This window comes from Sprattus sprattus (assembly GCF_963457725.1).
Source record: "Sprattus sprattus genome assembly, chromosome: 12".
NCBI classification, from domain to species: Eukaryota; Metazoa; Chordata; class Actinopteri; order Clupeiformes; family Clupeidae; genus Sprattus; species Sprattus sprattus.
The window spans coordinates 22,317,035-22,339,705 of NC_137910.1; the positions used below are offsets into that span (position 1 = coordinate 22,317,035).

The window sequence follows — 22,671 nt, forward strand, 5'->3', positions numbered from 1 at the left end:
CCGATACGTGGGGTAGCTAAGAAAATCATTTATTTTCATGACGTCACTTACTTTATTAAGAGGTTCTTGTTTTTTTTCCAATAAAAGCAGCTATGATACACAGCACGAGAATGTAATACAAGCGGCAATGGCGGAAATGTTTCACGTGCGTGCAAAGGTTCAGCTCCGGACAGCGACCATGCGCCTGCCCATAACCAGACAATACATCCAACATGCAACAAGTATTTATTCCATATGCATAATAAATGAAAACAAACAACTATGCATTGACAATATTGTCTCGGATCACAACATCATAACTTACATTACATTAATAAAACTCATAACATAGGCTACAAGTGCAGCCGCAACGAGAAGTGCGAACAGCTTGTTTGAATGATTAAAAACAAAAAAAACAAAATCACCAGAGTTGTTTTACAGTAGGCTAGGACAATGCGTCTGTTGCTGTGGTTAAGTGCAAATGAGTCCATGATCTTCTGGATCTTCTGGACATCCAGAATCGTATTACGCTCTGAAGACTCTAGTTCTGCATAAAACAAAGACGTATCGACAATCGACTGGAACTTCAGCGACGAACTTTTTTTTGGTAGGTTAGCAGGACTCGTTCTTTTTTATGAGCTAAAGATTGTGTAGATGCCAGACAGTGGAACGGGTTGAAACGAAAACAGTGTTCACCTTACGGCCTACTCCCCCCTCTTGTCCCCTCTCTCTCTCACACACACACACACAGCACAGGGCAAACGGGGTACAGGCGCAGTACAAAAACACACGCATGGATTGTATTGGAACAGAATGCATACGTTACGTATGAACCTTTATAGTTTTTCTCAGTCGCCTTGGTACATTTCTCAAATCATCCTCGACATTTGCAAAACAGTGCTTAAATGCTAGAGGGGCTTAACTGGGGCTACACATTTTTTTGCCGGGGCTATAGCACCCCTTAGCCCCGGTGTAGCGCCGTCGCTGGCTGGCTGTGAACACAATGATTCGAACGTCTATGTAGCCTTCATACGACACATTACGTGGTAGGCTATAAGATTTTTACACAAGTGAATACATGAAAATGTACTCACATACTTAGAACAGTTGACTTGCTGCCTCACATGTTCCCATGCGTGTGCGAGTAGCTTGCAAAGTTTATGGGTTGTTTTCCCTGGTTCGCTTCAGCACTGCAGTCGACGCTTTACAAAACTCGAGTTTTGCTGCATAGCAGAAAGTCCGCAAGTCCGCATTAGCAATTTACCAGTTCTAATTCCTACATTGATACAGATTTCTATTAGCATTCATCTTTCATAGACTGGCTGTAGACGGTATTACAATTAGGCGAGTCAAGCATGTTAGTTTGAAACGCACGTCACTGTATTGTGCTGTTCTCTTAAAGAGACAATTAGATTTTGAGAAATACATTCACCAGTTTACTTGGCTACAACACAGTAGTGTGTTGTGACTTGTGAAGACAGTAGGCTTCGAGTTCTGTGAATGAAACAGTTGGCATTTAAGTAATCAGTGAAAATGTCATCAACCAGTGTAAGATTCATGGCAGTCTCTTACTTTGAGTTGTTTATATTACTCAGCTGTAATGATGTGGGCTTGCCTGATGAGAATAGTCCTAGTCTGACTGAGGCCTGCACTGGAGTCCATGAGCAGATAGATTGGTGAACACCCCCCTCGGTTGAAAGGTCTTTAAACAACCCCATCAAAACCACATGTTCCTGTCAACTTATAAATAGTATGATGCTCAGCATGGGGGTCGGGGAGTGTTATTTAGGTGAACAGGTGTGGACCCTAGATCTGTTATTCTCTTTATTGACCAATCAAAGGGACAGAAACAGATATAGCAAAAACAGAAAGTGATAGGGTATTAGACCTTAAGTGTTGTCCTACTATATAGTTACTTAAGGATTAAGATTTGCGTGTACACAAGAGAAGTTGAAGTAATCAAATTTGTTGGTTATTTCAAGTGTTGTAACTGTAGTTTTTTTGTAGGTGAATGGGGCATTGAGTACACAATGTCTTCATATCATATCCAGAGCCTATTTTAAGCAGGAAATCAAGAGGATTTGCTTACTGAATTTCTGCATCCTGTGGTGTAATCTGGTTGATGTACATGAGAAGCAGTTATTTTTCCAGTATTCCTTTAGAATTCTCCATTGTGTCATTGACATCAAAAAGGCCCTTTACAAATTCCTTGTACGTTGAGGTCTGTTACACACAGTGCAGCTGGATGCTCTCTTAAGTCCACGTGGGTGTTCTCCCACATCAAACTTTCATAAAACAGGTGTGAATCCGCTGTGTTTTCTTTAGCCTCACAATAGTGCTTTGTGTGATTAATATCTGACTGTCACCCTTGGAAGTTCACAGTTCACACACTCTGTGAGCTCTCCAAATCTCAATATATTTTTGTATCAGAACCCATGAAATGACACCCATAGCACCAGCCTCTGGCATTGGGACACTTGGCCTCTTACTGCATACCTTAAGTTCTTAGCAAACTAATGCACTCCTACCCTGACCAAAAGTGCAGTAATCTATGGTGACACAGCGTGGTCTCCAGGCTGACCCATATAGGGTAAACTCATTCAATTTCCTTGAATAATTAGTACGTAACCTTGCAGAGGATTAACCCTCCTTTTTCAAGCCTCTGGGGCAGGAATGTGAGGGCTTGACCTTACTCAATCTGCAGGACGGGCTTGACCAGATTTGAGATTTTCAGCCACCACCAGGCATCTCAGACAATGTGATCCATGCATTGGATATCACAAGACCAATATCTAATTGTGGGGCTTATGTCAAGGATGCTTCACTATGACAACACTGTGCTATACAAGAGAAAAATAAAAAGCTTTAAATGTTCCTACACATTCTTTGCACATCGTTTGTGCAATAAGAAATGCCCGAAACTACAGATTAAGGCTAGAGGCACTATTTCCTTTAGCTTGTTTACGAACAGTGGGTGTACTTAGCCTACAGTCTGTGTGGCAAAATGCCCCATTGAAATGATCAGAGGGCATTATGAACTTATGTTCTGTGAGCGTATAAAATCTATATGGTTGTAAAAGGTGAATTCAGGCCGAAATTGTCTCAGCAAATATGAACAGTGAGTTAATCTCTTTTATATCATCTCCTGGGCGCCATATACAATACTTCTTTTGCATTTCAAATTAAGTAACAACAGCAAAATAAATGTCAACTTTGCAACTTTTCCTGAAATGAACTCTTAAAAAACAGAAACGTCTAAAGAATCATGAGGACCGGGGTGTACAGAACTCATGTACACAACCTGCCACATAGCCCATATCATAGATTGTTATGCGGAATCCACTTACGCTATCTACTGGCGTCACAAAATATTGCAGCCGTATGACTAACCTTTCTGCAAGTTAGATTTTTTTCCGAACGTCTTCATCAGTCATTACGGTAAGATGTTTACCGCGCATGCGTTGTTGTTGCAATATGTCTGCGCCCTTGGGAATGCATGAAACTACGGGATTAGGGAAAACAGTCCAATTAATCTAACTTCTGGGGAATGTATCATTACTAATCCGCAAATATATGCATGGCTCATCTCTCTCATGTTTCGATCAACAGAAGTGGTGATTATTCCTATGGTTTCTAATAATACTCATGAACAGGACTAGGTCGATCATGCAACTGTATGGTACATCTTGGTTCAGTCGGATTCCGGCTAGATGCTTTCTGAGATGGGTTTCTGACGCCTATCATGTTCCCTGTGTAAAAAGATTGTACCACAGAAATATATATACAAGGCATCATATCAGTAGACATGAAACCCACTCAATGTTTGGGCACATGTTAAAGCTTCGTGGTTTTCATATGTCTAAGTCAGTATTGCTGTCGAAGATTTTATCAGTGGAGGAAATGTTTTCGAAGCCATCGTTGCAAGAGTACTTGAATAAAGTGGAAGATGAGTACGATGCTTGTTTGAATAGTGTAAACACGATGGAAGGTCAAAGTCATGGCGAGGAGGAACTGAGTCAGAAGAGGATTCGAGTCTCTGTTTTAAGGCCGTTGGTCCAGCAGATCGGAGACCTCAGATTAAAGCAGAAAGAGCTTGAAGAAACTGAGGAATTACTAACAGGTGAACATTTTGGTCTGATTGATAATGTGATCAACTTTAACCTTCGGTCAAAATTTCCTGTGCACTTATGATGTTTTTCGAATGTGATGACATGCTTGCAATTTCAGACCCCGATTTATGTGAACTAGCTGAACTGGAGAGGGAAGCTTGTCAAACCGTTATCCAGGACTTGAAACAAACGGTAGGCCTAAGCCTCGAAACTCTGTTTCAATAATAGTACTTTGACACTGGTACGTGAGAATTAATTCCTCCTTCCTTTCAGATCCTGTCTCTTATCATTCCTGCTGAGGAATCAGACATGAGTGATCTCGTCCTTGAGGTCACTGCTGGGATTGGAGGACAGGAGGCAATGCTTTTTACAGCAGAGATGTTTGACATGTACCAGAGCTTTGCTGCCTTCCAAGGCTGGGGGTTTGAGGTGCTGGAGTACACACCCAGCGAAATAGGTCAGCAGTAATGTACATGTCATATTGTGTGAATATTAAGAATAGACATTTAAATGAGAAGGAGGGTGTTTACAGAAAAGGATACATAATAATAATGTTGTTAAGATGTTATTAAGATGGCAGTGGGTCTTGGGACTACAAATGAAAATTAGGCATATTTATGATTTGTTAATCTCCCTAATATACACTACCCCAACGTAAGTGTCAAAATAAATCAAATTAATTATTCTACACAGCCTTCACACGACTCACTGCTGCTTGTACACCTGTGCCTGCCTTTACACTTTGGAGTATTGTTACCCTCAGAAGTCAGAACTGAACTATACCGATGATGTAAACCTTGTGTGTGCCTAAGTCAGATATGTATATTGTACACATCTTACATGCCTAGGTATTCAAGTTTCTTTTGTATATAGTGAAATTTTACTTTAGCCTGTCCTTGACGTCAAAGCAGTTTCTGTTTGTCTCTAGTATACTCTTGGGCATCACGTTATTCAGGAGCACCTCATCAAGAGAAGGACTAAGGAACAACACACAGTGGTGTGTATATAAATCAAGACATGTTATCATATATTACTATTTTTCCTATAGGAGGATTGAGGCAAGGGAGTGCCAGTATTTGTGGGAACTTGACCTACAAGAAGATGAAGTTTGAAGCTGGAGTCCACCGCGTACAGAGGGTCCCCAAAACTGAGAAACAGGGCCGCATGCACACCAGCACAACGACAGTTGCAATATTACCTCAGCCCACAGAGGTTAGGGGATCATTTACTACATTGATGAGACTGGATGTTTTGATTCTTTCCCATAAGCAGCCCTGTGATTAGAGAGTATTGCAGTACAAAATGTCTTTACTGAAAACACTACTGTGTTTCACAGGATATCAGCAAATACTGGTTGAATTGGAAACGCCTCTATCTTCACCTCCTGATATTCCTGTTGTTGTGTCCATATGCTGCAGTATATAGTTAATTATACTTAAATGTTATTCTGATTTTCAGATCACATTTACAATTCAGTCAAAAGATCTCAGGATTGAGACAAAGAGGGCAAGTGGAGCTGGGGGACAGCATGTCAACACAACAGACAGTGCTGTACGAATTGTCCATATCCCCACAGGTGAGAGAAGGGAAAACATGTAGTGCTTTCAGTATTATGAATCGGCTATGAAGTTTTCTTTGTGTAGATTACTTTGCATAACCATTGACTGACAGTCATATGACATAACAAAATGCACACACAAAAAGACATAGATATCAGGAATGCATTCACGTTGACCCTTATATCACATATTTAACAAAATGCCTTTTTATGTCTAGTACCAGGAGACTAATCTTTCATTATAGTTTTATTTATACATTATGGGTCATTTGGATTTCCAGGAGTGGTATCAGAGTGTCAGCAGGAACGGTCCCAGATAAAGAATAAAGAAACAGCCATGAAGTGGCTACGGGCAAAGCTTTACAGCATGAAGCTGGAGGAAGAGACAAGTAAAAGATACCAGACACGCAAGCTACAGGTAGGCCAGTGTAGTTTAATCCCTATTATTAGAGGTATTAATTATCTATAATAAGACAGTTCTTTAAGTGAACAGTACTATTAAAATGTTACAGTTGCACTTGAAATGCAGCTCGATTGAGCTGTTGTCTTGTGTAACATCATGCATCATATTTTTTTTAAAGCGTTGTTTAAAAACTTTGATGTAACGGGTTTTGTTTTAGATTGGAAGCAAAGGGAGATCGGAAAAGATCAGGACCTACAATTTTTCCCAAGACCGCGTTACGGATCATCGTATTGGTAAAACGGTGCATGACGTCCGGGGATTTATCTTGGGAGAAGACTTACTAGAAGAAATGAGCGTGTCTTTACAGCAGTTTTCTGAACAAGAAACACTTCTGGACATTCTTGGGGATAACGACAGCTGATTAGTCTACCTGACGTTTTCTATGTACTTTATTCTATGGACTCATTCACGACTGTCAATGAAGAGGTCCTCTTCCCGCCCGTTTTTTGGACTGCTTTGATTTCCGGTAATGCCTTGTTTTAAAGCTATTCCTTTTAAATAAAAACACAGGCATCAAGACATCAAAGTCTATGACATGGTGCATGTTCATTATTGTGTTTGTATGCAATAAGACAAGCTGTTGAAATGCCACTGATAAATAAAAACGTCTGGTAAATGTGTTACCGCAAGGGAACTATAACTATACTCTGATTTTATTACACCCTGTTTTTTTTTAGTTGTCCTCCCTTAATACCCTCAAACTTTACAATTGTTTTAATGTGTAGCATTGTGCCTACAGACACTAGCTACCGGTATGTTCGGAACGTCCACTCAGTCACGCATGGAATCAGACGATAAAACAACTGCCGGATTTCCAAATTCCAAAATATTCCCTGTCGGTAACCGAGTAAAATACTGCTTAAAGTCTTGCGCTCTTTTTCAGACGTGTAAGCGCACAGCGTCATGTTACTGCGTGATGACATCGAATAGCGCCTGTATTTCATTGGGTTTCAGTCGGTTAAAGGCAAACGCCTGGCCTCTCATTGGTTATTGTGTTTTGTACGCGGAATTCAAATAGGCTCTTAAACTGGCGCTTTCCCCCCATCGACATTCACAAGTCTATTTGCCGCTAAATTCCGTATGTGGCACGCTATACAACACAATATCAGATGAAAAGCATAGGCGGCAAAAGGAAAAGATCTGTATCTTGTGAAAAGGTAACGTTAAATTTGGGAGAACGTTGTGCATTATTTGCTAACTTAAGTCCTTGAAAGCAAGGATATGTTGTTATAGTTGTTTGTTCTTGAACGCGAATATCTCCAGAAGTTAGACTGGCTTGTTGTGTTGGTACATTTATTAGTTTAACTGATTATTTCATGACATTAGCAAACTGTTAATGTTAATGACTCTTGTGGTGGCAATACTGACGATAAGATTTTTTTGTTATCTAACCATTTCCACAACATGAATGTGTGGCATGAAACTGATACATTAGCTGGTAAGGTATCTAGCTAGGCCGCCTAGTGTGTCATGTCAACGTAGAGGCGGACTAGCAAAATGTTGCATGTATAGCTACTGCTAACTAGCAAAGTTCCCTTATTTTCCATGGCGCGCAATCTATAGGTCAAGATTTAGCCAACAATGGCTATAACTTGACATTGTGTGCATCTATTGGACTAGCTCACCAAGTTTACCTAATTGAATCGTTTGATAACTGTAAATAAATCTAGATGGCAAAAGCATACACTTAGTCATGGTCATTTTGTTAATTTGATATAGCTAGGTTGCTTGCCAATTTTCCAGTATTTTACGTCCTATGCAGCTGGCATTTCTAACCTCATTGGCTACTGTTGGCATGGTACACTTTAATGAAATGTTCTTTAAATGTTCTTTAATGAAATGTTCCCCCCCTCTCATGTATGTGTATCTGCAAGTGCGTAAACTTATTTCTCAACGATAGCCTGTAAGTTACGTTTGGGCCCTTTGTTTGCTAATAGTTATTTTGATGTAAAACAAATTTAGGGGGCATCAAGTTTTACTGTGGAGGTTTTTTTAAATTATTATTTTAACAGTTGTTTTATCTTAATACTTGTTCCCTTCCAGAGCACGGAAATGAAGTGCCCCCTGTCTGCGGAATCCCTCGTTTCATGTGGCATGGAACAACGTGTTACCAAAGCTGTGGATGAACCAGACCACAATTATTCTCCCCGGAAGAAATGTGTCAGAGTATCTCTGAAGTCTTTGCCATCTCCAGGTGTCACCTCAGTAACGTTTCACTTTGACCCTGTTGTTAAAGGCAAAGAAAACAAAGAATGTCACACACCAGAAACTCTTGAAAGGACAGTACCAGATGAGACAGTGAGGGGTGATGGGCTACCTGAGGACAGTGGCTATCTGTCCCTTCACAACAGCCACAATGGGTACAGTGATGTGGACTTCAGAGAGCACTTCTCCTCTTCTTTTAGTGCGGAAAGTACACCAGACATTAATGGAATCTACACGTCCACTCTCCCTATACTGAGTTTTCAACAGAAAGTGTGTCGCAAGTTGTCAGAAACTTTTAAGAAGAGCCAGAGCTATGACTGGTCAGTCATAAATGCGCTGGCAAACAACAGTGGACTCCAGAATGTCATTGGTGGGAAGATGGGTCTGGAATGTGTGGACATTCTCAGCACCCTGTTCGAAAAAGACATGAAGCACATTCTCACCAAGATTCTGCACCAACTTGGGGACTCTGACTTAATTAGGTATGTGTGGTGAGAGTTCAATGAATCAACATTGTCCTGAATTCAGAACAGCTCTTGGTTTGTGACTGTTGACAGTTGGTGGGAATGCATCCTAAATGTAAGTGTTTCTTTGTTTCAACAGTTGTAAAAAAGTTTGCAAAACTTGGGGAGAGATCATCGGACAAGAACAGTCAGCACTTAAGCGCTGCACAGAAGCCGAACAGAGAATATGGGTAAGGAAGTTTTTGCATACAAGATGTGTGACTGCAGTTATATGGTAATGGCTAGATGTGTGAAAAGTGTTGAGGACAATAGAAAGAGAATGATGGGGAGTGGAGAAGCCTGCTAGGCAGCTTTCTGTGTTCAATGTGTAAAGCCATTAATTTCCATCCCCTTGAAAGTGAGTGCCCCTCTGTTATCTGGTGTGATCTAAAGTTCTTGGATTGTCTCTAAAACTTTCAGCTGGAGTCAAGACCAACTGGTTCCTTCTCGCGAGACTTTGCCCCATCCAGGGTGGTGTTGGCGTCTATGCAACGCATAACATCCACCCCGGTGAGCACTCCCAGCAGGAAGGTGGTCTTGCAAAAAAACGTAACACCGGGTCAACCTGCCTCCAAGAAAACAAGTCAGTTCCACAAATTCCAAGAGGTAAGTTCTTGCCTAGTGGCATAAGCTTCTCTCTGACATTGCTCTTAACACAAAGGTGGCCAATCGCCCAGTGCCAAGCCGTTGTGTCCGCTCGTACTCAGCCTGACATCTTCTTTCAGTCATTGTTAGTTTGGGAGAAGGTGCTGTAATTGTATTGTAGTTTGCAGTTTAAATGTATTTGGCCTCACACTTTGTCTTGTGACTTTGGAAACATTTGGCATTATCCATAATGCAAAAAAATGCATATAACAATTTTAAATTCTAGTAAAACTGCTGAATGTTATGACTGAAGTTGTTCCGTGTGCCCACCACAGGCTGCTAGGACACTGAAGCAGCATGAGGGGTTGAGGGCCTGCCGGCAGTGTAACTCGCCAGCACGCTATGACAGTGCCATGAAGCGAGCCGTGTGCACGCGTGCCAGCTGCGCCTACGAGTTCTGCACCCTCTGCCTGGCATCCTTCCACGGCTCCTCCTCCTGCCGCACAGGTGTGCTGAGTAGCACCCCCTCCTCCAGGTCCAGCACCCCTGCCGCCGCACACCTACCCTGCAGCAAGCAGAGCAGGAGGAACATCCGCCGACTCTGAATGGCAAACAAACAACTGCACAAAAGGGAAGACATGAGGGCAAGCTGCTTTTAGATCAACTCAGGTTTTATTTTTTATAAACGCAACACATAGTCTTTTAAAAGATTGACCCTGTTTTACTATGTTTTTACCCTCCAAATTTCGTGTCTCTCCTTGTTGCCAAAGTGAGGTTGGACTCCAGACTGAACTGAGCAGTTTTGCTTACCATTCTTTGAATGTGACATGTAAATCTTATGTATAAAAATGAATATATTTGTAAATACAAGAGAGAATTGATATGAATTTTATATATTATAAGTCTTTTATATCTGTGGTCCTGTCTCAAATGTAAATATTTGACTTGTTTCAAATAAAAACCTAATTTTTGAATTCTCTTGCCCCCTTTGCAATTCCAAATTAATTTCCTAGATGGTGCTATACTGCCAAGATGTGGGGAAGCCATTTGTGTCTTGTGTGCTGGAGTCAGCGGCTCCTGTTAACTTCATTAGCTACATTTTATAGCCAATTTAGTTTTTATCTTTTGTTTTCTGAAATGTTTTTCATGTACCTAAACCAAGGTTTTGTCCAGACAATTATAGGAACTTACAAAAATGTGGCATCTTTTTGTCAGTTTCACCAAATGAACTGTAGCTTCTCAAAGGATAACTGCTCATGGAGGACAAACTTTTCAGTCTGTTAATGGGATGCTGATTTATGATCATACATTCAGTTAGGTGGTGAGAGGTGTGTTTGGTTGCAGTAGGCAGAAAGTGGTATTTTCATACTAGGGTTGAATTAAGTTGTTCCAAGGTGCAAAAACAGTATCTGGCCTTTGTTCAAAATGTGCTGCTTTAGGCGTGAGTAAAGTACAACGTTTCAGACAGTATGACCTGAAAGACGAATTGGGTGAACTTCATATGGCTGTGTTTTTATAACATGTCAGTCAGTTGTTCATAAATGCTTTGCTTGATCTTTAAAGATCTTCCTTAACACAAATGACAATTTTTCTCTCCGCTGCAAATCACATACAACCCACAGATGTAAATGAGTGGGTACTGGTCACAACAATGTCATTCATGTTACCGAATCATTTTTGCTGGTTTATATTAAAAAATGTATGATTGGAGTTTAATTGCTTAATAGTATATCTGATCTACATGGTGAGATTTGAATTAATATCTGCAGGAGTACATCACGATGTATTCTGAAAATATTTCAGAATAAAATGCAAAACCTGGGTAACCCCAAAATTAAAAAGTCAAAGCTATAATGGGGGACATGGGGGGGTCTTGAAACGTGACAGTAATCAGGTATGGAAAGATGTCAGTGTTACTGAAACACGTGTCTTAGTGCCAGAAGATTTATACTAATTTGATATGATCTTTGTGTACTTTTTGTGGGTTCTTTACTCAGTTATATGAGCAAAGCAAGGACAGCTGGCCTTGGATGTTAAGTTTTCTTTTCTGCCCTGCGACAACATCTAACTTTAGATATTACTTCAGATGCAACATAATTCAAATTCCAGCCAAATTTTACACGCCACAGCAATGTTTTATCCTTGATTAAAATGAAATGAAACACAAAATGGATCATGTTTGATTTGCAGTGACATTTCGCTCACAAGGAATACAATATAGCTTTCCTGTTGCACTTAAATTGATTTTACAGTGCTTCTCCCCTGACGTGAATTCACCTAAATTGTTTTGCTCTTGACGTCTATGCAAAAGTTGACTGACGTAAGACCCAATGATGCACATACTGACTTAACATCTTCTTTGGGTAAGAATATCCAAAGAACTAGGGCTTGTATGAGTGGAGTTTTAAAACGCACAATCTCCAGGACATTTGAGAAAGTAGAAGTACATTTTGTTTCTGCTGTCCCCATACAACAGCAATATTTTCAACCGTGTTGTAGCATTTAAACAATTTACTGTTTAAGAAATGTGATTTCTGTGAAAACAGAAAGTATGCATGACAGACCTGTCATGCTTGTCTGAAATGTACTTGAACTGATTTGCAATTTAGAGCTAAACCATTCTGAGAGAATATGGTTTACACCTTTTGTTATGAACAGACAAAGTGCAGCAACAAGGCATCTAGCTACCTACATACATCATGTTTAGCATGATGTTCTACAACTGTGTTCCATCTTCCACTCTACTCGGTTCCATCTTCCTTTGCAGCTAGTGCAGAGTAGTGGGAACATTTATTATGTGCTTCAGCCTTTGTGGCTGTCAGAATCTAGGCAGTCCCTGTGTGGTCTGTCTCTAAAAGCCTCACAGACCCAGAGTTCTGCGCTGCGGCAGAAATGTCAACGTGCAGTTGACTGTTCTGTCTCTGTCCCCATCCCTAAGTGTCCTGCCAGCTGCAGTGACATCTCTGTTTCTGTGGCTTCCTCCGGTGCTCGTGGCAATGCTCCTGGGTACAAGGATAAACACAGAGCTCAGTGTAAATGACGCCTCCTCTTGTGTAACCCCTAATGCTTGGTGATATGGTCCGGTTTAAGTCACACACGCACCCACATCCAATGGCCTTTATAAGACGGACGTTTGAAGTCAAACACATGATGTTGTCATTTAAAATTCTGGCAATCATTTTACATGTGTAACCACATCTGTCTCGTGTAGCTGTAATGCATACAGCCTGTATTCATGCTTTTGGACAAGCTCACAGATATCAGTGGAATAGTCTTAAAATAATCTTATACGAATTAGACAAAAAGTAGCCATCCTGTTCACTAAAACAAGTAATACATCTTTATGGACCTAAATTCAACTTGTGAAATAAGAGCAGGACATTTTATATCTAAAGTTAAATTCCAAAATTCACAATAAAATGGCTTTCATTTTTCCATACAACCAAGATGTCAGTGAAGGTGGTTCTCTGTTACCGAACACAGTCCCCCTGAATAGAATGATGGGAATGAATGATGGGACTCTAAGGACTGGGTTGGAGAGAGAAGAGGGGTTGGCGATGGCGATGTTCGCATGTGAGATGTTCCATCATTAGGCCACTCACCCTAGACTTCAATTAATCTCTCAGCTGCCCTTTGCTGGACCAAACAGCTCTAGGGCTGCATTTTTATTACTGTTCATGTGATTAATCAATTTAAACTACAGCAAATTCAAATGAAACCTGTGGATTGAAAATAAGCCATCAGGCAGGGCAGGTTATGAGGGAAAGAAACTGATGTTTACAGATGTCAACGCACTGCAGAACTGATGATGAATGCAGATTCTCATCACACCTGGAGTCATGCCATTTAGGAAGAAGAAATTTGATGTCTTCTTGAAATTTGAGGTTCTGTGATTAAATTAATGAGAACAACATTGTGTAAATTAGATTGTTTTTGTTTGTCAACACATGCCATTTTTGTATGCATGCATCTGTGTAAATTATAGCTACTGGTACTATTAGTACATTCTCTTCCATATGGAATACATGTAAATCTTGCATGCATTTTCATATTTTTAAGAATCCATCACTGGCATAATTACTTTTTTTGCTTTCTCTGTCACTCCTATCCCTTTTTTTTCTGCTCCATCTCTCAGTAGTTTCACCAAAACTCACACACCCAAACACACACACACACACACACACACACACACACACACACACACACACACACACACACATACACACATACACACACACGCACATATTGAGATATGTCAGTGGGCACTCAGGCCTTAAGGGGCAGATGACTAGGACTGGGTGCACATGTGATGTACATGACAAGTGACTGGCACCTGTCGCCAAAACATATGTCAGAGAGCTAAAGGTCGCCTTTGCAGCCAGCTGTCAGGATGCTAGTCTTCATGTTCGAGCCCCACTGTGCCACTGGCCATGGAGGAGGATGCAGACGGTCGTGTCACCTAGCCAATACAGACAAAGCAGAGACAGGAGACATACCATTGAGAAAGAGGTGTATTACCATTGAGTTATCTTCAGGGAAGTTTGCCGCAGGGTAGTGCAAATGTCTGTTCACAAACAGACATGCATTTCCCAGCTTTATGATCCTATGTTTATAGGTTTCAACATTCTGATGTCATGGTCACATGACTGCTGTCCACTGGGATTGATCAGTAACATAAAGCCTTCCATGTCTTTCATGATTAACCAATTTAATTTAAATCATAATTTTGAGTCATGAACCTGACTGATTACAGATATTTTAATAATCATATGGTACACACACAAACACACACACACACACACACACACACACTATCAGCACATACAGACAAAGAAAATGGAAAAAGAAGGGAAAAAACAGCTTCTGGCTGTCCATTTCTGTGGGAAATCACTTTAAGTGGCAGCGCTGCAATTACCACAGATTGATAGAGTGGCCTGGCCAGTGTGTACCACAGAGGCTGATCTATTTTTACTTGCAGCAGGTCCGATGGACCATTTAGATCACAAATAATGAGAGCTAATGAGCGTACCCTGTCCACAAGGCTGGGAAAATCACATGCCATGTGATTTACAACAGAGAATGGACGCACTTTCACACACTTGCACATAAACACAGACGCATGCGCACACACACCCTCATACTCACAGTGACATATTTGGGCATGTAATACATAATTTGTGTCAAATCATGATCAGTTTTTTTTTCAGTTACATATAGGAAAAATTGATAAATTCCTTATGCTATTGGTTGGGCACTTCACAAAGCAGCTAAACCTCTTAATGTCACATGCATGTACTCATATCCAACAACCTAGTCTAAGCATTACAACAACAGGGTGCACTACAACCATCATACTGACACTTAACAATACTTAATAATAACAACACTGTTCTTGTATGTGCTTGCCAAGCTTGTTCCCCTGCTTACGCTACCAGTTCCACATACTTCACCTTCTTCCTTTCAAACGCTTCCTCAAGCACATCTTCAAAAGGGAATCGTTAACTCATTTAAGGGAACAATGTAAACTCAGAATACAACACAGCAATCACAACAATACATTATGGAACCTGACGTTTACTTCTGACATTAGCCAGCAATATCCAATCTCGTGCTTTGCCCCATTTGCAAGTACTTTTTGTACCTGCCTGGTGTCCACTTTACTTTTGCACAAAAGAAATGTATCTGTCCCCGTCATCAGAGTTAACTTCAACTGGTTTATTGTCAAACAAACATGCCAATGACTTTAAAAACCACATATGTCAACCCTGGGTCAAAATATTTTACATCCAGACAGAATATGTTTCAATGACAATTTATATAATGCGATTGGTATCCATAGCCCACAATTCTCTCCAGATGGTCTTCGTCTTCTCAACATTAAGCCATTTGCCCTTGCTTTGTCTGAGAAACCGCTGTTGCTCATCCAGTTTCCTTTCTTTGCTCACAAAGAAAGCTGGTTACCATCTGCCTCCTCTCCTGCAATGTAGCCTTACCTCATGCTTTCTAACTGTCACCTTATCCAAGTCCTACAATTCCACTCTGTACAATAACAACAATAACAATAACTGAACTCTAATTGAGAATTCACCACATCATCTCATTTCTGATAGACACATGAAATGCTATTTTAACTCAGTAGGGATCTAGACGTTACACCACTTTGACCGTGGGCCAAATTGTCCCATACAGTAATAAATATAGTTTTTATCTCTCTCTCTCTCTCTCTGTAAAGGAATTCCCATATGTAGAAACACATAGACCATGCATACAGTACATACAAACATAGACCAGGAAAATACACAATTTGTAATAAACAATATTCAGAGTTACACTTCCACATAGCATCTTAGTATACCAGCACATTTTGTTGATGAAGTGGAAATTTGATCCTCATTCACCTAAACATTGACGGATCTTTGACTATCCATTTTTGTTGCCAGTATTCACCAGGGCAAAGGCCAAGGGTGGGCAAAAGGGGGTGCTGCTGCCCTCTGAGAGAAAGAGTTTGCCACCTCTGGTAAAATGAATAAAAATAAGATAAATCACAAACTTGTTTTTGATTTGCTTGTCTTGCTTGTCTTGCTTGTTTGTCATGAAATATTGACATTCAGTCTTGTTCAATCTCTTTTTAAATTACAAATTAAAAAGTGTTTTTGTTACCTGATTTTCCCATATTATGTCTGCCCATGCATGTATCACTGTAACTCAGACCAATAACACTAAATGTTGGCCCCCTTGCAAATCTCAAATTCGACTTCAGTCATAGACCCTGGAGCTGTCCCTGGTATTCACATTCCTTCACCTAGAAAAACTATTTTTGAATTGCTTTCATTTATCTCTAGATTAGTCATTACTTTTTTTAGACACAGTTTTGCTTGCCCGCCAGTGCCTGGGTGACGGGAATGTACTGTGACAAACTATTATTTATTTCCTGTCTATTCACATCATATTGTGTGTTATTCTATACCAATGCACATCTCCCTATGACACACCGAATAAGGGGGCAATTAAGTTGCAAGTACAAGAAGTATGAATCACAGTGTTTAGGCCCACCAACCATAGATTTCAAGCACTATGAAGTCATCACTTTTTAATGCCAAATAAGTCGTCACAGATACTTAATTACACCAGCACAATGTTAATCACAGGAAAACATTGGACTAGTACCTTGACATGCACACTTGATTACGTGATTATCTTGTTTTATTGGTACATTTTTGTACTTCAGCAGTTTAATCTACAGAATATGGACCTAAATACTCAAATGACATTGACAAATTACTATTAAATAACAAACTCTTAATTGAATGAAATATCTTTAGCACTCTCCCTTCCATCAAATCATAGTATCTTCTGAATGCATCATAATTGCCGAGATAAGGGCAATAAATACAATTAACATTACTAATGTTCATGGCCTCCTAGACAGCACAGTACCTTTGACATTTACGAGTCAGAACACTTCATGCTGACTCAGACCTCAGCTATTTTGAAACCTCTCCATCACCCGCACGATCACATTACTACAGCATTGGGCTGCACCAATGAAATTGGAAACATATTTATGCTTGGTATTGAACTAGATGTACAATCTGGTCTACTGGCTGTCTACCCCCAGATGTGGAGATCACGGATTAATCAGACTGGTAGATGCCTGGAGACATGTCTGAAGTAAACCTGATCCTTCATTAGCCAAAAACATCGTTATTATGCATATGAGGACACCATGAGGTTCCTGGCAAAACGTCCATATCCCAAGTTGTCCTTTTAACTGTAGGCTGCTTTTCGTGTTATTTGGACGCTGTGGGATGTATGTTCTCTCCAGATACCCAGTCAGGCTTCTATTTAATTCATGACCAGTTAACCAAACCACTGAGAAACATGAAGCATATGAAATAACGTAGTACAACTCATGTTAAGCTTAGTGATGACACTTTAAATGTCATGTATCTAAAAAAAATAACTGTAGAAATCCAGCATTTATGAAATATTTATTTCTAATCCATGTGTATTGTTAAAGCAGTGCTGTCTCACAGCATTGAACCTCAAATTAGAGTATAACATTTATTATGTATATTGGGATTAATGTTTTACATGGCAATGTTCTATTGAATATTCTGTATTTCAAAGACACACATTTTAACAAGGAAACATACAATTAAAAACATGAATTTCGGTATGGCACTCATGCCACAATTCAGTATTGTTGTCATCTCACTTTTGAAGCAGAGACAAAGCACAATAAACTGGAGTACTTTTACCAGCATGGGGTACTGTGTCCACAATGTTGCCTGAGAGAGACCCCGTTACATGTTCATGGGTTTGGTGTCTGGCTGAAGGTAACATTTTAAATGGATTACAGTCAGAGTGTAGTGGCTCTTCAAATTTTTTTTATTTTCCTTGAATGAAAAAAATAAAAATAAAAATCTCTGATGCCCATTTCCCACCCACGATCCCCAATGTCCCCTTCATTTTAGCATCAAGGTAGAGGCAATATTGATAGACTTTTTACAAAATGATTTAGATTTACAAAATGCAAGGACATTTTCCAAAGACTGGGAGAATGTTACATCACTACATGATCCAGGAATGGGACTGTTGTTGATTAAATTCTATGGTCCTTGTGTCAGGATTTTGTGATTGTACTCTGTCAGCCCGATGCTTGATTCAATACATTTATTGAGTAACCATTCACAGAGGACACGTCAAAGCAAATTTCTGAGTTCAAGGGCCAACAGACATGTTTTACCATCTTTAGGCCTGCACCTCACTCTAGAGTATATATTCTGTATATACAATGTAAACTTTTAGTTTATAGATATAATGTGTTAGTTCTAATTTGAAACGTATTGTGTTTTGTTAATGTTGATGTCCTTTCTGATATTCTGCATATGGCACATCAATGTGGTTGGCAGTCTGACTTATCCTCTCCAATGGGTATTCCTCATAGTGGCTGCAGGAAAGGAAAAATCATTATGAAAAATATGTTTATAGTTAGTTATAACAGAATACAGTAATACTATTGCTATCATTTTGTTTTTTGCAAAAACAATACATTTCTGCTGAGATGGAAGAACAAAAGATGCCAAACGCTTCGGACAACTCGCAAAGACCTAAACTCACCATTTGAAGTTGGTTGAAAAAGTTGTTAACTCTGACATCGTCAAGGCTCTCTGGGAAGGGGCTCTCACTTCTGTTTGACTCTTCCTGTACACTGGGAGGGTCTTCTTGGCTGGATAGCGTGAAAGAGAAACAAAAATGTCATCCTGAAGTGGTCTTTAATGTTACCAAGTCTTAGATTGAGTATGAAAATGTCAGGTCAAAACTATATAGGCCCAACAGCATTTGAGGGGATTTGCACTTGGTTTCTTATAAGCTGGTGTATACGGCATACATGTCTATTGTGCTAGAGATTGTACAGTACACAAACCTTCTTTTCCCTGTCAGGACAGAGTTCAGGTACTTCTTCACTGCCATCTGTTTCCGGAAACGGCTGTAATTATCTGTGAAAATGGCATCTGAATGTCGCTTGACTGGACTTTGGTCCTCCATCATGTCATCACTGAAAAACACAAAGGAAAAGCTTTTGTTTGTTGGCTGCCTCTACATAGAAGTAATTGCCAGTCACTGTATGATGTCTGATGCCTCAACTCCAGTATATAATAATTTTATATTCATTAGAAATTACATTAGTACATTTATTGCAGGTGAGGTTAGATTAGTCCTTTGAACAAATACAATGGTTGAGGAGATTGAAAACAACGTAATTTAACAGGAATAATTGATCAGTGAAATATGCGTGAAAATCTCACAATGCTTCATGTTTGCATGTTTGTTTCCAGATTTCACATAATAGAGGGAGGGACGTGCGCTTAAAACGGGCATTTATCGTTGGAAGAAAGTCTCCAAATGGTGAAGATGTTTTAATACCCAGATATATGTTCAAGATGTCATGTCCATACTTAACGGAAATAAAAAGACTGATCACTTTGTGAAGATTTCCAAAGACCTGTTTAGGAATATAACTAAGGATAGTTATGGAAATAGGTGGAAACGTCTTCTGAACATCAGGTTCCACATGTAATTTCAAATACTACCTACCTTACTCGCTTTCCAATCAATGACTCCAGATATCGTCTCGCGGATAGCTGTCCTAAAAGTTTGCTGTATCCACTCGTGAAAAGACCGTCTGCGTGCCTTGTGGGTCTGCCAACACAAAATGTCTTAATTTATCTTCACACAAATATTTATCTCCACAACCAAATACACAGACTAGCCTATAACAACATGACTAATTAGTAATGTTTACGAACGCGGCGTTGGCCAATTGCATTCTTATTGCAAGTCTGAACGGTATAAGTCACGCCAGCTAACAATGAGTCTTTAATAGTTGCAGATTGGAAATATGAGTCAATGCAAGAACTGAATCACAAATCAGTGTAAATGTTAGTTCAAACTTCACAATTAATCTAAGACATTACATACATCCATTTCGGCTACGGTAGATTGGACACTTGACACTCTTAACTCATTACAAAAGGCCTAGGTTATTTATTTGCCCTGCACATTGTCCATTTCACTGCAGGTTAATATACATAATAGTTGCAACTAGAGAGTGCGGGTTACTTAAGTAAAATATTAACATCAATATGATGAATGTTATAAGTAATGAATGAAAGGTGTGTACCCACCTCATAGACGCATAAGGTAAACTCACGGTCCGGGAATACAAAACACTGCACAGGGCTATTATAAGCAAGAGCTGGGAGCCGTTTCTCTGTAACATCGCTCTAAACCTGTGAGGGTTAGAAGAACTTTCAAGTTAGACTATATCAAAAGAATTAAGTTATGTTTTGGGTTATCAAGACTGTTTATTTTAAATTCATTTCCAAAAGAAATATGTCGGTAACCCGGATAGAATTTGTTTTGATTTTTAAAAAGTGATTAAACATTCTTGTTCCTCAGCTTACTCCTTCTATAAAACTTGCTGTGTTCATTTCCGATTTTGTGCGTCTTGAGAAAACGGTGAGACGTTGCCTCGATTACATGTAGGGAATCAATGATTGCTTTAAAATGACTAGTTCATCTCACTGTATCTATCGATGTTCAATGATTAAATAAATATCCAGATACTCACGTTTGCTGTAGGCTACGGTGTGATCCACTACGAACCCCTTGTTGCGCTGACCTTGGTACTGAAAACACAGTGCACTGTATATTGTCTCTCCCTTAAGTTGAAGCTGGCGCTCTCCGTGGTTCTTTCACTGACTGGTGTCTGTTTGGATCATCTCCCCCATACCCTCGTTTTATACATCTGAACACTTTTCATGAAACTAGGCGCAATCAGATTTGATCAGTCTTACGTCATAACAATTCCAGCGGGATTGGTGCGCTCGTCATTGGCTCACTCGCATGCCCAACATATGGCGCGTCGTGAAATTAAGTTTTGCTCCAACAAAATAGAATGTTTTGTGACATTTTTGTGTTGACTCATCGGGTGATAACAGACTCGAAGGGGAAAAAAAGCACTGATGATTTTTACTCCGACTTTACTTTTAGATCGAAGTCATCAACACAGCCAACGTGCATTTTCCAAAATATTTTCATCTACCCTTTAACTTTGACCAAACACGGGCAGCGTGGCATTTTTATGCAAGTTTGTGTATCTAAGGATAATTTATGTGCCATTCTTTCCAAATTCCTGATCTCATGCCCACTCTAATTTTTTCCAAGAAACACGTTGAAATGGATGGTGTGGCTGCGCTCCAAAGGAATGCCTCAGTGTATATAAATGAGTCACCCACCAGAGCAAACCACACACATTTCTGAGCCTCCTCATTGGTTTTGACATCAAACCCTATTTAGCAGATTAGCCTAGGAAGAGTGAATTAGAGCACACCTGCCCACCTCAATGTCAGCAAAGAGCGGTGTCTTGTCATTTCTCTGCACTATTACAATAGAGAGTAATCCTTGCTGGCTGCAGCTTCCTCCTATGCAAACTGTCATTATCCTAACCCATGAAAATAATTCCTCACTGGATTTAAGACAATGTAACAACCTCCCTCTTGGATGTACCATACTGTCACTTGCCATAAAACCAATTGTTACCCTTATAGGGACATTTTATTAAGCATGTGTTGAACATCAGTAATGTGTGTTGTTGCTGGATAGCACAAGGTTGCTCGGCAAAGGCCAGGCAACCACAGGGCAACAGACTGATTGAATCATAATGCTATTGTAATTATGGCAAACTAGATTATATACAAGCTAAGAGGAAACACAATCATGTTCTTGAAAATGATGTTTTAGACCTGCATCTGTTTGAGACTCAGCATACAGGAATGTTTGCATTATTGGCTTTAACACATCTGGCGAACCCTCACGAGTTTAGTACAGAGGTTTTGTCATGTTCTTTGTTCTGTAGAGATCAACGTGTTTAACTTGCTGTAGTTTAATGCAGCAGTGGTGCCTATTATTGATCTATTGTACATTAGAGGGACAATGGTTTGCTGAGGACCAAAATAAGCCCTGATTAAAAAGGCTAATGTGAAAGCAGACAGACAGACTAGCCCCCTTGGTGACTCAGTTTTATGCATTTCTCTGCAGAAAGCCACAACTACTAGTGTGACCTTAACGTCATTTTAATGATTTCATCTGCTCCACTATTTCCAGTGGTAAGATCCACGTGAATGATGTGATTAATGGATGAATTACAGCGCAGGATGTGGCCCAATAAATCAGCCGAGAGAGGTGGAAGCTTGCCAGGGTTAGGGCTGTGAGCGAATTTATATCTTCACCTATGGAGGTGATCGAAAGGGTAACTGCATATTGGACCCTATGAGGTGGTTACTGTCTAGACAATCTTCATTCATTTGCTTTAGATATTTGGGACAGGACAATCCTGCCTGATGCTTACTCCTACAGAAAATGTATAGTTGAACTGCTGGGTGCAGTACTCTTACATTCAAATTTGGATGTACCTTAATGGTCCCTTAAATTCATATCCATGTTTTTGACCACATACTTGGTTTGATCAGATACGAGATGTGACAGGAGTAATGAGATGAATTCCACTGAATTTGATGGAATTCAGACGAGAATGAAACTAATAAGAGGCACTGTTGAAATGGAAATCTTACATCTGGCTCTGTCATGAGCCCTATGAGACTGTGACCCTGTAATAGCCAGAAAAACCCTGCAATGGATCAATTAAACAGACAACTTTTCATTGCGTCCTAACTAGTGCTGCAAATACATCTGTAATTCAGG

General features: G+C 39.9%; 4 protein-coding genes across 5 annotated transcripts in view; 2 read left to right on the forward strand and 2 right to left on the reverse strand.

Moving 5' to 3' along the window:
* slc29a1a (solute carrier family 29 member 1a) overlaps nt 1-1,649 on the reverse strand; it is a 37,493-nt gene extending 35,844 nt beyond the window's left edge. The window contains exon 1 of one of the 2 annotated variants that reach the window (XM_080849440.1): nt 1,552-1,649. The gene's annotated coding sequence lies outside the window, so the exon portion shown is untranslated. Of the gene's footprint in view, nt 1-1,073; nt 1,269-1,551 lie in introns of those variants that run through there. The other variant, XM_080849443.1, reaches the window with a different exon arrangement.
* A 1,806-nt stretch (nt 1,650-3,455) lies between these two features.
* Nucleotides 3,456-6,710, forward strand: mtrf1l (mitochondrial translational release factor 1-like). The gene is made up of 7 exons (XM_080848799.1): nt 3,456-4,099; nt 4,207-4,280; nt 4,362-4,545; nt 5,137-5,300; nt 5,547-5,664; nt 5,928-6,064; nt 6,267-6,710. Exons 1-7 carry the CDS (start codon nt 3,625-3,627, stop codon nt 6,468-6,470), a joined length of 1,356 nt encoding a protein of 451 aa, XP_080704925.1. The 5' UTR covers nt 3,456-3,624; the 3' UTR covers nt 6,471-6,710.
* Nucleotides 6,711-7,218: 508 nt separating this feature from the next.
* Nucleotides 7,219-10,007, forward strand: fbxo5 (F-box protein 5; the record flags this gene model as incomplete). Its single annotated transcript, XM_080848518.1, has 5 exons — nt 7,219-7,266; nt 8,153-8,796; nt 8,918-9,008; nt 9,238-9,423; nt 9,738-10,007. 5 exons carry the CDS (start codon nt 7,219-7,221, stop codon nt 10,005-10,007), a joined length of 1,239 nt encoding a protein of 412 aa, XP_080704644.1.
* Nucleotides 10,008-13,795: 3,788 nt separating this feature from the next.
* Nucleotides 13,796-20,188, reverse strand: vip (vasoactive intestinal peptide; the record flags this gene model as incomplete). Its single annotated transcript, XM_080849150.1, has 5 exons — nt 13,796-13,861; nt 18,526-18,634; nt 18,833-18,964; nt 19,504-19,608; nt 20,094-20,188. The coding sequence occupies 5 exons, from the start codon at nt 20,186-20,188 to the stop codon at nt 13,796-13,798; spliced, it is 507 nt and encodes a 168-aa protein (XP_080705276.1).
* Between the last annotated feature and the right edge of the window lie 2,483 nt (nt 20,189-22,671).